At 36.9% G+C, this 16,993-nt stretch overlaps 1 protein-coding gene across 2 annotated transcripts in view; it reads left to right on the top strand.

The window, feature by feature from the left end:
- The window catches only part of LOC150082854 (uncharacterized), a 614,617-nt gene that overhangs the window by 407,490 nt on the left and 190,134 nt on the right, over positions 1-16,993 (top strand). For both annotated transcript variants that reach the window (XM_090377632.1, XM_090377631.1), the window contains exon 3: positions 2,121-2,165. In XM_090377632.1, the coding sequence (XP_090233758.1) occupies positions 2,121-2,165 (45 nt within the window). The remainder of the gene's footprint in view (positions 1-2,120; positions 2,166-16,993) is intronic.

Raw genomic sequence — 16,993 nt, forward strand, 5'->3', positions numbered from 1 at the left:
AATTGTGTTCATTCTAAGTTAATTACCTACTTCCTTCATTTACGGTATCTGTTGTGTTTTTTTGCATTAATATTAGCTTTTATTAACACCTCCTTGTGCACTGAAATGAGACCTCAACGAACACAATTGCCCCTCTTTAATTAATTAATTTCATTACCGGCTATTTTTATTTTGAAACCAGCTTCATCGTTCATTCTGCGTCATTTACATATTTTTTGTTCTTTGGAACATTGTCTAATAGATGTGCTGTGGTGCATTATTGTTTTGAACAAAACACTCCACGAACTTAATAACTGGAACAGCATTTTTTCATTGCTGCAAATTTTCGATAGAAGTGGTACTTGATACCAGTAGACGTATCTTAGCTATGAAAACAATAAGCTAATTACCAGCTTATTGTTTTTATAGTATATTAATAATTGATAAATAGTTAAGGTGATGACAGAGAGAGACTACGAATTTCTATCTCGGCAATGCTTCAATTAAATTGAGGAAACTATATTCAGTTTTCGATTTTTCTTCAAGTTTTCGTATTGCTTTTTGCGCATAAGTGCCACCATCACAAACCAGTCAATGAGTGGAAGTGACGAGCAACGCTTGATGATTAATGTTTGTTAGAAAAGCAAATTCCAGTAGCTCTTATCAAATATTTCGCGGTTCTAAGGACCAATGAAAGGTTATCATTACACAGGCATTCAAGCAACTGCTGATGAATATTCCAGAAGGAACTTATTAAGGTCTCCTTAAAATAGGATGTCTCGTAATGTGCTAGATCTGTGTAAGATTTTATTCCTTCAAGCCATCTTTAATCATGCACCCTCCCGCGATTGGGGGCGAAGAAGAGGTTAGAGTAGAATTCAATCTGTTGTTAGCTGTGTTTGATGCTAATATCCATTAGCTTTCATTGAATGGCTTTAAGACCATTTCCTTCACTAATACTCTCTTCTTTCATCCAGCGTTTTGGTAGATACAATCCTGTCAATGCCAAACACGTGCGTGGAAGCAGCTGTCTCGAAATTATGTTTTGGTCTGCTTACTTTCATGACTCATTGCTTTGTGTTAATGTATCAGAGAAAACCAGTGAACACTGCCATTAGTTGTATTATCTTTTAATTACATATACTGTGCCTCAGAGCGTAAGATAAATAAAAAAGATACGAAGTGAACAGAAGAAAGAGTGAAAAAATGGAAATAAAAATATACAGGAAAACGGATCAGGTAAAAAAACGGGAGAAAGAAACAGCAATAAGTTAAAGAAACAAATGGGTGGGGCGGAGTGGAAGTCTAGATTAAGCCAAGTTTTTCAGAACAAGTGCCTAGGCAGATGGGACTGGGCCATGAGGGATCGGTATATCCTATCTGTATACAGCGTTTATTTGATGGTCACTTTGCGAGATGAAAATCCCGATTTTTAGGAGAATAAAAGCAAGCAATTGTCGCCTGAAATCCAAGTTCCTTTTTCTCCCGATGGTAATTCAACCCCGGCCTTTTCCACCACTTATATTCGAGGAAGAGAGGGGGAGCGGTAATGATGAAAAGCATTTCCGCTCCCTCTCCCATTAGGGTTTGAAATCAATCATTCCATCAAAGACTATATCGCCGATGGCAGTTGTTTTGGGAAAGCCGGGGGGGGGGGATGTATGGAATTTTTATTGAAAGTGCAGCATGAACTAGATTATGTTGTATTCTTAGAAACAAATGAAATTAAATAATGAACGGAAGCAGACACACGGTGGTAATGCGAAGTGTATTTAATATCAACACGAACGCATTTGTCTGCTAATTATGCCTCGTTGCGAGTTCTAAATGGAAATTGGCTGAGAATAGATTCAGTTGAAGCTTTGATAATGAGCTGAGGACAGACATTGATGATGAACGTGTGGAAACGTCTCCATTAAGATAATGATACCTGTATGGAAACGTATCTTAAATGGGAAGGAAATGCTCTCGAGATTACCTGAGAGGAGATAATAAATAATGCAGTACCTGTTGGACGGCAGCTAGTGATGTATGTTAGGATAATTTATTTTCAATGTAATAGGAATACTTAGATGAGAAATTTCTCTTTTTTTGTATCTTTCAAATGATGAAATTATTTAAATTATTCTTTTCTCTTGCAGCATTTGTCGCTATAGTTCTATTGTGTTCGTGCCGAATGGCGTTAGGTAAGTACGCTGTTTTTTTTTTCTGTAGCTCTGTTGATTGCTTATGAAACTATTATTTTAGAAGCTTGATCATGTCCAAATCAAAGTTGGCGGGAATTTTAGCGTCCAGAATTCAGCATCCAGGGACAGTGATCCTCATTCTCCATGTTCGAATCAACATGACGCCACAAAGTTTCATGAGCACAGAAACCTTGTACTCATCTGATCTGCTAAGGTCCCGCTTCTTTTTATACTCGGCTAAAAACAAATATCCGCGTATTTCGTTTAACGTGCCACACACACGCTCCCCGCCGAAAGAGTGCTTTGACCTTGAAACTTTTCCTTTAAAATTACTCAAAACTCGTTGAGTTTTAGTTATCAAATGAATTCTGCAGACTGCACATTATCTGCAGACTGTGAAAGATAAAAAGAAATGTTTAGAGCTATTGCAGTATCGCGGACTGCCATAGCACAGTTAGAGACTTCTGAATGAGGGCAATTTAGATGTTCAGATCGGTCGATTGTCCCATCTGCAAATGTTACTGATAACGACGAGGTGTGTTAATTTGCTTACAGAAGTTTTGGCTCTGCTTCCCCCCCCCCCCTCCTTCTGACCATCACACCCTCTGCACATTTCGCTCCTTTTAAGCGTGTTAGGTATACGAGTGTAAAGTATATATGCGTAAAGCACCTATTGTCTTGCCCACGCTCATCTGTCTGTCCGTCCGCATGTAATAATTCATCTCTAAGTGAATGGATTTTCGTGTTATTTTTTATTTGGCAATTTTAGAAAGATTTATCGAACCAACCCAAATTTCATTAAAATCGAGCTTATAAAAATCCGGCAGTTATTACTTCTTTGTCCGTCTGTTCACCTGAAATAACTGGGCTCCTCTGTGAATAGATTTTCATGATTTTTTTTTATTTGGGCTCTTTTAGAACGACTTGTCAAACTATCCTAAAATTTCATTAAAATCGGGCTAATATAAATCCCGAAATTATTATTTCGTTTTTTAATACGTATCGCATAGACTTATCCATATACCACAAATTTTAGCTGAAACACTGGATATTGTTTGTTGTTGTGCACTGATTAAAATATGCTTTGAATTTCGGGCGCTACTGATTGCAAAGCATTACAAATGTTGAGTAAATATGTTATTGTGTTGGGAGGTATGTGCAGTGAAGTGAAAACAATTGCTTTTATTTATTAGTTAATCAATTAGTAATTAAATGGTAACAAGATAATTAGTTATTTACTTTTCACGACTGTTAATTACAGAAAAAATTAATTAATTAATTAATTTCAGAAATAAAATTCCAACGCGCCTGAAAAGTAACGCACTGCATATATTAACTAACTTGTTCGAATTATGTTAGCCCCTTAGGTTTTGTATTTCATACTGAGTTTCCTTCGGTCAATCAGGCGCCTCCGTAGCCAGGTGGGAAGGAGCAGCAGTGGTAGCACACGCTTCTTGATTAGACCGGGGTTCGAGCCCGTCACCACCAAATACGGAGGATGCGGAAAGGTCAGGGAATGACCACCGCATATCCCGGAGCAATATGGCCCTAGTTGCTAATGCTCCTAAAAACCAAATAACAAACAAACAAACAAAATTCGGTCAATCGCGGTTTCATCCGCGAACTAAAAGAATATCATTTTTTACACCCACAAATGATGGCACTCACCTTCATCAACATTTCTTACAAGGTGAGCTATGACCAATGTGTTAATATAAAGGGACTTTTCATCAACTTTTTTCCATTTGCCTCTAAATCTAAGATTTTTGGGGATTTTTGATTTTGCGTTTTTTCCATTTTTGCTGATATATTTATTTCTTCAGTGGCGTGCACTGTGTTTGGTGTGTCTGTTTTCGACTTTTTTAAATTGCATCTTTTGTATTCTGCAATTGGCCATAGCTGCCTTTGTGCTTAACACACAATTAACTTGAATCCAACAAAGTAAGCAACACAAGTTGAAATTTTAAGTGGAGAGTTTCGGAGTTCTCGAAACTAGGTTCCAAGACTCCAGTAAACATTAAGCAACTATTTGCATCTTCTTTTAAAGAATTTTAATCAGTGCCCGAAAGTCACTAGCTGGAACTAAACAGCTACTCAACAAGGAAGAATTAAAATCAATTTTCCTAACTTATTGCTTAGAAAAGACTTATTTACGATCATATTCAGGCAATTTCCATCACCAAATATCAAGCTTATTTATTAAAGGCAAAAAGCGCCAATTTCATTAGTGGTAAGTACGTTCAAAATTTTCCTTTTTACTTATGCGAAGAAATAAGCTTGTAATTTATTACATTATGTATAAACTCGTATTATATTATCCAAGTCATGTTTCTATAAACAAAAATATTATTTTTACCTTGCTCTCTTACGACAACGTTCATATTTTCTGATGTGACCGCCAATCAGGACACTTGCAGGTCCCCTGCCATAAAGAATGATTATTAGCAAGCGAAAATAATGAATTGAACAAGGAAGTGAAAACATGAAATACATTCAGTACGAGATGAAGAAAATTCTTTATTAAATCTCATACCTTATTATACTTAACTAACTGTTGTTCATATATCGAAGAACTTCAAACACCATTATTTAAAGTCCTTATAAGAAACTAGATCAACTACAGAAGTTCTGATACAAGAGCCATGTTACCGGGTCTACCACGATCCCACTGGACTGAAAAACGGTGATATTCTCTCCCTAATATACAAAGGAGGTGCCAAAGACAAGATTGGCAATTATAGACCGATGAGATTGACTTTGATAATTAATAAGATCATGGATTCTTGGTCCGGATACAGTATAGGGCCACCTCAATAGGAATAGTATTCTGAATGGATTCGTGAAGGGGAGATCTTTTCGACTAATCTAGTTAATTATTATGAGGAAATCGTAAAGCAACTGGATGCAAGAAACAATTTCGATTTTATTTATTATTTACTTTGATATTTCAGTAAAGACTTCGATACGGTTCTCCATGAAAGGCTATTATATGAATTGGGGCAAATTTGAATTACCGGCAAGATCCTTCGTTAGGTCATGGGGCTGGCTAAAGTATAACAGACAGAGAGTAATCATAAATGGATATTCTTCAGGTTACACTGGTGTGTATCAAGTGGCATCCCTCAGGGATCAGCGTTGAGCAGTCCTATTTCTGATCTTCCTTAATGACACTAACGAGAGAGAGAGAGTACAGGGGAAGATGTCAAATTTTGATGATGATTTAATGGTAGGAAAGATGGTTAACGAACAAATACAGCTTGTTCTGCTCCACAACCGGTTAAAAACATTTCTGAAAATGATAACTGACGTTGAATGCTTCTAAAGGTAAAGTTTGGAGTTACATATTTGCAGGCTAGGGAGAGAGAAGCTACAAGTGATTCAAGACGATAAAGACTTAGGAGCTATGATATAGTTTCATAAAATTTACCATGTAATGTAAACAGATGTCCAGAAAGGCATATCGTGTCGTCATTACGATTTATACGACCTCTGCAAGTGAAAACAAGGGTGTTATAGTCTTTCTGTATAAGACAATTGTGAGACAGCATTGGGAACCTCATTTGGAATATTGTATTCAGGTGTGAATAGTTATTTTCTTCTCTTTTTTGGCATCTGCAGAAAAAAAAATCCGATCCCTTGCATCCTTTAACCTTTCTAATATTAACCCATGCGCGAAAGTATCAGCCACGTTATGGAAAAAAACAGATAAATGTTTCCCGTCTTCACAGAATATTCGTAACTATTCTCCTATTCGCGAAACCCCTTTATATCTAATAAGAATTTTGCGAATTTACAATAGTTAAATGTTATTTAAATTAATTTTTGCTACATAAAACTTCCTTATTGTAGGATTTTAGGCGCATCAGCGACTTCAACAATATTGCGCCATATATATTATGTCTGTAAACACCGTGAGTTTTGTGGTGAATTTGGCTTTATTCAAAACGAAAAACCCGAGTTTCCGGTAGAAAACATCATGCTACCTTGGCCTGACATCGAACAATTTAGTCAACTTATGAATAGGCCGATAAAAATTCCTCGCGTTGTTGAGAGGATTCGAACTCTGGTCTTTTCACCCGGTGTGGGAAGAACAGTGATTATATCACCTATGCTGCCTACGAGGGAACACAACATTCAAATTAGGTTATGTGTATGTTAATCGCCAAAGTAACATCCATCAGAACTCATTTACTGAACTTCATCATGGAATAGATCCCTCTGTAACTGATTGTGATCCCTGAACTGCTCTGACTAGCACATGTATTCCCTTTCATATATATATGTGCAAATTTATGTAAAATTTATTTGGACTAAAACTGGATCCCAATTACCTTACTGCATTATTTAAGTAAGCAATAAAGATTATTTATTTCTGTGTTCCTTTACATGATATAACATCACAGCTTCACTGCAATGCACTGAAGTAATACACTGTTCGACATTACTCTGCAGAATAAAGTGTTCGATTGCTTGACGTATTACTGAATTATATGAATCATGTTATATTGCACTATTGAAATGTAGTGTCATATTCTCGACGAATAACACTGAAACTGGTTTTGCAAGTCTGGATTCCATACGCTGGAGTATATTTCGATTTCTCAAACTCTGATCGTATTATAAAGCAATTGGTTTAAATTACTTATGGCATCTTTCTTTTCATTTTCACTAGGAAAAGCTGATGCAAGGAATCTGCCTTTGCGAACAGTAAGGCGCTAGGTGAGTGTTTCGCACTTTCGGCTTACAGGCTAGAAGTGGAAGTGAGTAGAAATATTTACGTTTTCTGAACAATGCTGGTATCTAGTAATCAACGCGCACTGCAAAGGTGTAACAAACGTTAAGTTTTCTGGCTCCAGTGAAGTTTTTTTTTCTCTGTAAGTCCCCTGAGGGTGATAAGAAGAGTTTCCGTTGGAGAATTTCCAACATTTTTATTGAAAAAGAAGAAAAAAACTGCACTCGGAATCAAAAAAAAAAAGATATTGAAGGCTTCATAATTACTACAACTAGATGAAATGTTAGAGAATAATTCTGAGGGAGTGTAATTGATGAATCGACCTGTGCTATCGGGAACCACGAGCGCATTCAAAACCCCTATCTACGCTGATTGCGTAATGGTCGAATGACCTTGATGGGATTAGTTCAACCTGTTCGGTTGATAGAGTTTGTTTGAAAATGTTCTTACCTTCGAGGCAGCCGTGCCTTGAAAACATGCCGTGGGGCACAAAGTATTGTAGATATTTCACCTCTGAAACTAATATTTCCACTTTGGTTATCGATAGTACTCGTAACCGCTATCTCTTGCCATTCTGTCTAGAAGAATCCTTCAGTTTGTTTCAAATGAGACATAAAACTGAGTTTGGGAAAAAAATTACACGAACAGACTCAATTTTATTCGAAAATAGGAGCATGTGAGCACAATGCTGGTAAGTTAAATACACACGCAGACAATATTCAGTACTATATTTTCCTCGCCTCTGCAAGGGGACTGCATAGATACGGACTGTTTGGCTCTCGAAGTGCCGTGGTTCCGATAATTAACAGTAAATTCATGTAAATATCAATAGAGCAACCAATGCCTATTTAAAAAGGCTGATGGAAAGCAGTGCCTCCTAGCCATATTTCTTGATTTCGCTAAATACAGATAACTTCAGTCATTGAAAACAATTTTCAGTTAAACTTATATTAGCATGTATATAAAACTTCATTAATATAAAAATGGAACATGTATTAAATATTAATGTAATTTAGCCCAATTGACCATGGTTGGGACCAAATGGAAAAGGGACATCAGATGCTATGATCATCAACCTGACAGCATTACTCGATACATTATGCAACGCATGGATAGCATTACCATAGGACACTCTGCAACACCTTGTGGAGTCCATGCTAAGGCGTATATGGACTGTATTAAGGGCAAAAAAGTGTCCCTACGAAATATTAGGTAGACGTTGCTAATGCAAAACCAGCCAACTCGTGTGTGTGTGTGATTAAAAAGCTGCATGTGACTGTATTAAACAGTTAAGGATGTTAGAATCCTCTTACTCCGTGAAGATCATCTAGGATTGGAGAGGTGCTATTGTCTCCCAAATCCACAAAGTTAGTGCTACAGAGGAGTTGGGTAACTATAGGCCAGGGAAATTGATTTATGTGGTAAGGAAGATCATTAGAGTCCTTTTGGCTAATGATGTGCTTCAGGATTACCTCGACAAGAATGGTGTCCTTTTTTTTTTTTTTTTTTTTTTATGAAAACCCCAAACACGAAAGGTATCAAAACCTATGGTACTTAGTACCGTGCATGGGTTGAAGGAGAAGTATGGGGGGAGGGGGATGCCGGAAACTTTGCTCTAGAGACTAAACATAGGTTTCACCACTTCAAGCCTCCAATAAGCAAAGTGGTGGTATTTCACCGGTTGATGAAAGTCATCTACCACATAATATTCACTTTCATAGTCTCACACACTGTTATACTCTCAGAATTCTTTTTTTTTTTTTTTTTAATAGATCACATCATAGTTCATTAAGAAGTCATGCCTACCAATGTGGTAAATTACTATAATGTAATAATTAAATTATCTTGATGGGATTAGTTCAACCTTCAGGAAAGCGCTTCATGCCGTCCCTCATGGAAGTTGCAGTTACTGATTCTTCCTGCTTTGATCGCAGGCTAGATAGGAGACAGAGTTGACATAAATAATCAGTCTTTAGGGTGGACGAGTTTAACAAATGAGGCCTTCAGTGATCGGTTCCCCTTTTTCTAATTTTCATAAATGATATTTACGAGGGTATCTAAGGGAAGATGTCAAAATTTGTGATAATTTGAAGGAAGGATAGGTGGCTAACAATTCGAGCCTAGCCACATTAGTTCAAAAAGACTTGGACTGGTTGCATATATGATGTGAAATTTAATGCTTCTAAATGTAAAGTTATGTATTTGGGGAGCAGAAGTTCTGGAGTCATTATAAACTACGGTGTGGGAGCTAAAATTGGTTTAAGAAGCAAAAGATAGGAGTTACTATTCAATTCGCCTTGAAATTTTTTATGCAATAGACAGACGGCTAGGTGGCACATGGTGTGCAGCCCATGATTTACAGGATCTTTATTATTAGGGAGAAGGATGTCATTATACCCCTATACGACATTTTGGACAGACAACTTGTGTAATCGAGACCCGCTAATATTAGCGGGTCTCGATTAGACAAGTTGTCTGTCCAAAATGTAGTATCAAGTTTCGAGACAATAGAATTCCCATAATGTTTTTTTTATATGATCTCTCTATACAAGACGATGGTTAGACTTCGTAAATGGATGGTTACAGTTTGAACTTAGTGGGAATAGGAATTCAGTTTCATTTATTATTAATGAATATTGCTTTATTCATTTTTGTATATTTGGCTGATGCAGAAAAGGGCCGCTTCTTTGCATAATTTAACCTCACTAATGCCGATTACTTTTTATTAAATTTCACTTGTTAAACACTGACTGCAGGGAGCGTTTGTTGTTATAAAGCAGAGTTATTACCGATTAGTTGCTGTGAAAATTACAGTAGGATCCCTTAAGTACTCAATTCCAAACGTATAAATGCAGTGAAGTTTTTTTATAAATAAACGAAAGGTTTGGTGTAGATTCTTACATTGTTTTTTGAAATATTTTCTAAGATGAATTTCTAATTAGCCTGATTGCTCTTTATTACCTCAATAACTAGCTTTCTGAACAATAAATAATCTCGTGAAATGTTTCCAATTAAATTATACAGCATAATTAAGCATTTAGCTTGTTTGTGTATCAAATTTCTTGAAGAGCTGAAATTGTTTCTGTAGATACAGCCTACTCTGGTAACCGAGATGCTTTATTACGTGTTATTAATTATGTGATTTGTTATGATTGTGTGCATAATTAACTGCTTTACGGGTCCCCTCATGATCTTTGTGTCTGTTTTTATTCGATATTCTTTCTGAATGTTGTGTGTGCATTGCTTAATTGCTTTTGAAGAGAATAAAAAATGCATCTCACCGGTTGTTAAATCCCCAAAGTAAGCAGTCTTCAGTCAGTACATAGCGCGGTTGTCGATTTAGTTCCCATGGTAACATTAATACTTGGTGGAAGATTCTGCAAGTAGCTGTTTTATCAATTTTATAAATAGTAAATGCATAAACGCAGTACAAAACGTCGCATTAATTTGATATTTAATGGATTTAAAATATCTAAGCGCAGTGCTATCTTATTACAGATTAAAAATGCTCTACAGGACTAACGTCCTTTTTTTTTAATTTACAAAAATGGTCATAAGTGAAATCATGCCAAATAAGAAAATCCTTCGACTAAAATTAATTTAAATTCTCAATGCTTTCTTAAAACATATTTATCTTTTGTAAATCGTCACGAGAACAAAAGAAGGTGGGTAGTTAACTATGAAAAAGGGAATTTGAAAGATATATGCAGTTAATCATTCTTACTAACTTACCTTTGCTTTCTATAAATTCTAGAGGGAGGGTCATCAACCTTTATTGCTTGCATACGGATCTACTGCGTTTGCTTTAAAGGGTTTAGCGATCCGTACTCACCGTCTTCTGAGATTTAAAAAAAAAACAATAGGTGTATTTAATCATTCATTTAGAATGAACTTTCCAAATGCTATTCAGTTTCAAATTTCATCCCTAATAAACTTTATTGACTGCAGATTTGATATTTTTCTTAACAGAAAAAATCAGTACAGTAAGCGTCATGCCTAAATGGATATGGGCAGTCACCGAATTTAAACAGTAGATCGTGATTGATGGGTTAACAATCCCTGCTTTAGGGGAAAATATATTTTTGTTGAATGACTTGAGTCTAATTATTTTAAGATAAAATAAACTCAGCCCTTCGTTTTACGATGTTTTGAAAATTAGTTTAAAAACAGTCGATCAAACGTTTAGATAGAAGAAAACTTCATAATGCATTTACATATTGTAGCTAAGTTATAAATTGTCTTTCAAGTCTTAGCCATATAATGCAAGGAAGCCTCTGACTTTTGCTGCATTTATTACAGGTATATAATAACATACCTATAATGTAGCAAAAAAAACATACATGTACTGTATATGAAACTATCCAGCTAACCACTGAATTTCCTCCAGATTATCAGCCTCAACTACCAGGGAGGCAGTGCCAACTTATAATTGTATGACAACTTATATTTGAATTTGAAAAATCTTGCAAATTTACAAAAGGCGTGGCATTGGTCCTGTTTCTGGGAGCATTCCAGGATCACGTCAATTCATTGTACAACAGTTCGGTGTACGAGACAAAATATGATGGCTACGTGTATGGCAGGGTGTAAAATGTAAAACTTTTAACATAATACGATACAGTCCTTAACATTTTATGTTTTTGATGGAACGTACTATCTACCTTCATTTTTTGATGCGAATTCTACTTTTTTAATAGGAAATCCGATTAAAAAAGTGCCACGAACAAGTTAAAGATTGGGATAGAAGAAAGCCTTGTTCGCACTTTAAATTGCATTTTTTAGGAAATACACATCGGGAGGGGGGAGTTCTAAAGACTAAAAGTAGAGATCATTAATGGATGCCGAATTGGTAATGAGCATCTATTGACGCTCGGTTTGCAACCTGCGCTATAGTTTTTATTTAAAGAAGTTTGTAGTAGGCTAGTACTGTGGGTGGGTTAAGGGTGGGCGGTTAAGCTTCCCTGAAGATAGTGTAGGGATCGGAATTGGAGTCTTAGCCCTCTTATGTTAAAAAAAATTAACAAATAATCTTATCTGGATGAAAGGTTTACAATATGGATGGAGTCATGGTGAAATAGGCACGTACTTACTTTTCAACCTGCCTATGAGAGGGATCGGCATGAATATATATTATTTTATTTTTTCTAAATTTCAGCATTCCTTCTTTCTAAGTTTCTTAAACCTTTTACTTCACTGATTTTGGCTATAATGCATTAAGGGCTTATGCCTCAGGCTGCGAGAGAGTTAGACTATGTACAAGTTAGTGCAAATGCATCATATTAGTACACAGCCCATTCTAGATTAGCAAATTATTTGCAAAAGCGGCATCGTTTAAGTCATATCTCATATTGTGAATACCTTCACGACGAGTTGCCATGACATTGTTGGTAGCTTTTGCTACCAAAATGTTTAATAACATTTTAAATTTGCCTTGGCGCATTATGGCCTTAGCTGCCAATGCGCCATTAAAAACCAAACCAAACCAAACCAAAGCCATGACATTGCACTACTCCGAATAAGTAACGCTTCACCTAAAGGAGAAGGCTACTGTTATTTATTCTCAGTGGTACCACCACCCAGACGGCACCGTTTCAGGGCAATTTGGCCCTTCTTCGGGAATACCCAAGTGATCTAATGATGGCAAAACAGTTATGAAGTATAACTGTACTTCTTAACTGTTTTGCCATCATTACATCACTTGTACTAATATGATGCATTTGCACTAACTTGTACATAGTTCACTGATTTTGTTAATTTCTGATCTCTGTGCGATACATCAAATTGTCGTAGTCACCGGTTATCACCAAATTGCCTCGTACACCGAATTATCACATACAGCGAATTGTCATGCACCTAACTATCGTACAACCAACTTTGCAACGAATTTACGTGGACCCGAGCATTCCTGAAGGCAGCTGAGGTAACATGTATTGGAGAAGATCAGGGTCTATGATCAGTTGCTCTCTACTGGAAAATCGCGGTTACGAGCACATTGACAAGCTGGAAGAACGTGGCAACGATTAGCAACGACGATTTCTTTCTTAACAGGTAAATAAATCTCGAAAGGCAACTCTATGTAAAACCCCGCATGTCTACGATGAAACAAGGAAAAGTACTCTTATCAGCCACCACCGCAGGCGGAGTTAAGGGCCATGGGTTTACGAAACTGAATTGCATTTAAGCCTCTCGTGTGTGTGAGCGGTACAAACATATTCAATTACTGTGGGTCGTGGACGGCGACCGTGCTTCACAGGAGCATTGGAAGCATGTAATATTTCAAATTTCTACACGAAGCAATGGATTCAGTGCGTGCGTAATGCCACCTGTTCATGCCTCTGGTGGCAATGTTTTCTTGGTATGATTCTAATTACACCAGTCTGCATTATAAACTATTTAAGGGCAAAAGCCTCAATGCTACGAGGTAGAATGACTAACATATAGGTTAGCACAAAAGCATCATTTTAACGTAGCCATCTACCAAAGTAGTTAAATTAATTAATCAAATTGGCATCGTTTGTTTATATCTCATATTGTGAATGCTTTCACAACGAGTTGCCATAGTATTGTACTAACTCGAATAAGTAACGCTTCACCAGTGGAGAAGACTACTGTTACTTATTCTCAGCGGATACCACCACCCAGACGGCACCGTTTCAAAGCTTATTGGAGTCTCCTCGGTGGGCGGGCAGGTACCCTGGTGTTGCAATAGTCACAACCCAGTTATGAAGTATAACTTCACAATTAGAGAGATGCTTGATGGTGTGCAGTGATATAGGCTATATATCACTGCACATTAATTAAATTGGCATAGTTTTGGTTGTATCTCATATTGCAACATCAGGGTACCCACCCACCGAGGAGAAGCCAACGAGCTTTGAAACGGAGCCCTCTGCGTGGTTGTATCCGCTGAGAATAAGTAACAGTAGTCTTCTCCACTGGTGAAGTGTTACTTATTCGAGGTAGTACAATACCATGGCAACTCGTTGTGAAGGCATTCACAATATGAGATGTAACCAAAACGATGCCAATATAATTAATTAATTTAACAACTTTGGTAGATGGCTACGTTAAAATGATGCTTTTGCACTAACCTATATGTTAGCCAGTCTGCATTTTAAAAAAGTTTTCTGATATTTTACTTCCAGATATGGCACTATGAACTACATTTTTAATGGAAGTTGCGAAAGGAGTATGACATTTGTAATATAACATGAGATTTTTTTAAAACAAAAAAAAGAAAACGAAAATGTCGGTGGAGGTGCTTCCCCTTTCTTTTATATTTTTAAATAAAAATACTTATTAAAAAAAAAAAAAACGTGAAAACAGAAGTTTCAAAGGGCATGTTTCCTCCCGGAAACTCACGTTTTTCGTCCAACAAACATAAAATCAACCACAGAACATGCAATTTACAGACAGTATATACGGAGCAATATGGCCATAGTTGCTGATGCCGCTAAAACCTCTAACACAATCAAACAATTTCTTATAACACTGGACTGGGTTAAACGTATGCCTTTTTGACTTCTTCGGCCAGCTAGTTTCGAATAGCTATTCCTCTTTTTAGCGTTCAGCAGTAATTGGCTATCATATTGATATTGTATCCCCCCTTGGTACCTTTTTATATCCTTATGGAATCTTTTCCCCCCTGCTCTTCACTTAAACTACTTACATTATCTGGGAAATAGTTGATATGAGAGTGCATAAGTGTACCTTAACTCATATTGCAACTTAATTTTCTGAACTTCTCCAGCATGTCATTAACGATCGTCTCATAATTTGGGACACGGTGTTTACTGTGTCCCAAAAAAATTGCGTACTGCATTTCTAAGCCAGTTTTAAACACCTCTTTCAGTTTGATTCATGAATTTTCAAATACAGAGTGTAGCATCAGCTTGTGGATTTGGGGTCCAACAAAAATTATTTTGATTTTTTTTGGGTAAACAGTTTCCTTCTTTGTTCATGGCCTAGACAAACTAATTCATTACACCTAAGCTTTATATGCAGAGGAAGTAACAGTACTTTGTTTCGATCTACTAGTCGAGTGGCTCGTCGTAAGGTTCTCTGAACCTAGTATTAGAGACTGCCTTGGTGGCCACGCTTTCCTTTCCCAATATTCACTTCTTGCTCGACTGTTCCACTCGCACAGAAAGCAAGGCATTCTTGTGTAACCAAGGTAATGGTCGAGTAGCAGCTCAATAACTTTAAAATCTTCACACACTAGCTGACCATAATCCTTGTACCGAAAGAAGCTTAACATTTTTGTAGTTTTCTTCTTAAAGGAATGGATGCACCTTCTTCATGTGCCTTGTCCGGTCCCCCGGACGTTGGCGATTACTGGGGAGAAAGCATTTCTGTCTTCCGCTAGCGAATAGTTTTTCCACATTTTGTATACCAGTCCATTGTTGAATGTTATGCAGCCAAGACGTTCGCCTCCTACTAATCCCCCGTTGTCCTTCAATCTTGCCTTTTATTATCAACTAAGGTAGATGCTATTTCTCTCCTCGCAGAATATGGCCAAGATAAGAGATTTTCCTGCATTCGATGGTAGTTTTTAAGGTTCGTTCTGTTCTTGCTCTGCGGAGGACTTCGTTGTTGTCGTAATGAATGCATATAGTACTTATTTTCATTATGAAGGAGAAATTTATCGACTCATCGGCTTTGCTTTGATGAGTCGATAAAGTGCCTCCACTCTGTTGGTTGGTTAAAAATTCATAACTGCAAGAATATTGTTGGCAGATACCATTGAGCCTTTTCCGGAAATATGGAAAGCCAATTCGTTTTCATGATGACTGTACCATGAAAGTCTGTTCTTGAAGCCAACAGCAGCTTCTTGGATTTCAGCCTTGATCCCTTCAAGCTATACTGACTCTTTAAGTAGATGTAAATCTCTCACAAGGTCGTCAAGTTCACGTTGTTTAAACAGCTGTTGTGCGGAGTTGTAAAATTCTCGTTACAATAGTTAATATCATCCTCTAGATCACAACTGTCAGATTCGGGATCTGATGGCACACGAGTATTATTCTTATGTTCAAGAGCAACTGGAGATCGAACCGCTAGTTCAATTCCATGGGGTACTGGCCTTACAGTTGAAATGAACTTGGAGTACACAATGCTCTGCTTGTTCTTCGCGTTATGTATAACCTACTACATTTAAGGAACAAAAGTAACAGTCATTAATATGATCCCGCGGACCCCTCCACGCAATGGGAATGGCTTTTTTTTTTTTTACTACATTTCTATAATTGCAATCCGTCAAAACAAGTAAGGCACACTTTATGGGGTGGGGACAACTTTTATATATAAATCACCTAATTTCATTTCAAAATATGCAGCATATGCGTTTTTCACAAACGATGTTATTTTCTGCCTTTTTATGCCATAACATAGTTACAGCAATTGTAACAACAAAATATATTTGGATTCTTCACACAACCACGAGTTTCCAATGTCACAGACACAGAATATGAAAATCACTCTGGAAGCACAGAGACTCCACCAGAAAACAACTGAATGCCGAAGAAACACTTCGCAGATTTATTCAGCTACCTGACTTGCAGGTCCCGACACTTCTGTTCCTGTTAGTCACAAAGGAAGTGGCACGCATGTTGGCTACAAATGGAATGTGTGTCTAAAAACAGTTATTGTTTGTAAAAAAAAAAAGCTGTATGTAATAGGTAAAAACCGGTTTGGATTTTTAAAATTAAGACTAAAAAACCCATAAACACCGTGAATTTTGGAAACATCAGATCTATGCAGACTAGTGTTATCATTTTTCTTCGGTATACTTTTTTATTATGCAGTACTCTCTGCGTGCATCACTGACAGTATACCCAAATGTTCCATAGTGCAGAGGTTCCTAACCTTTATAACCCCGCGTTCCGGTCAACCACATTGGTATCTTATGACGTACCGGTGTTTTTAATTAATGAGTCCATACATCTGGTTTGAAAAGTCACGTGAATAATTTGGTTAAGCGAATCCGAGCTATTCTACTAAAAACGGAAAAAAACATTTATTAATTAAGAAAATGCAGTTTATAAAAAAGGTCTTTATATTTTCACATAACATGTGGTTTAAACATTTTCCCCTTTACATG

The sequence above is a fragment of the Mastigoproctus giganteus genome, chromosome 7 (assembly GCF_048544385.1).
Source record: "Mastigoproctus giganteus isolate SK-2022 chromosome 7, ASM4854438v1, whole genome shotgun sequence".
In the NCBI taxonomy this organism is placed as follows: domain Eukaryota; kingdom Metazoa; phylum Arthropoda; class Arachnida; order Uropygi; family Thelyphonidae; genus Mastigoproctus; species Mastigoproctus giganteus.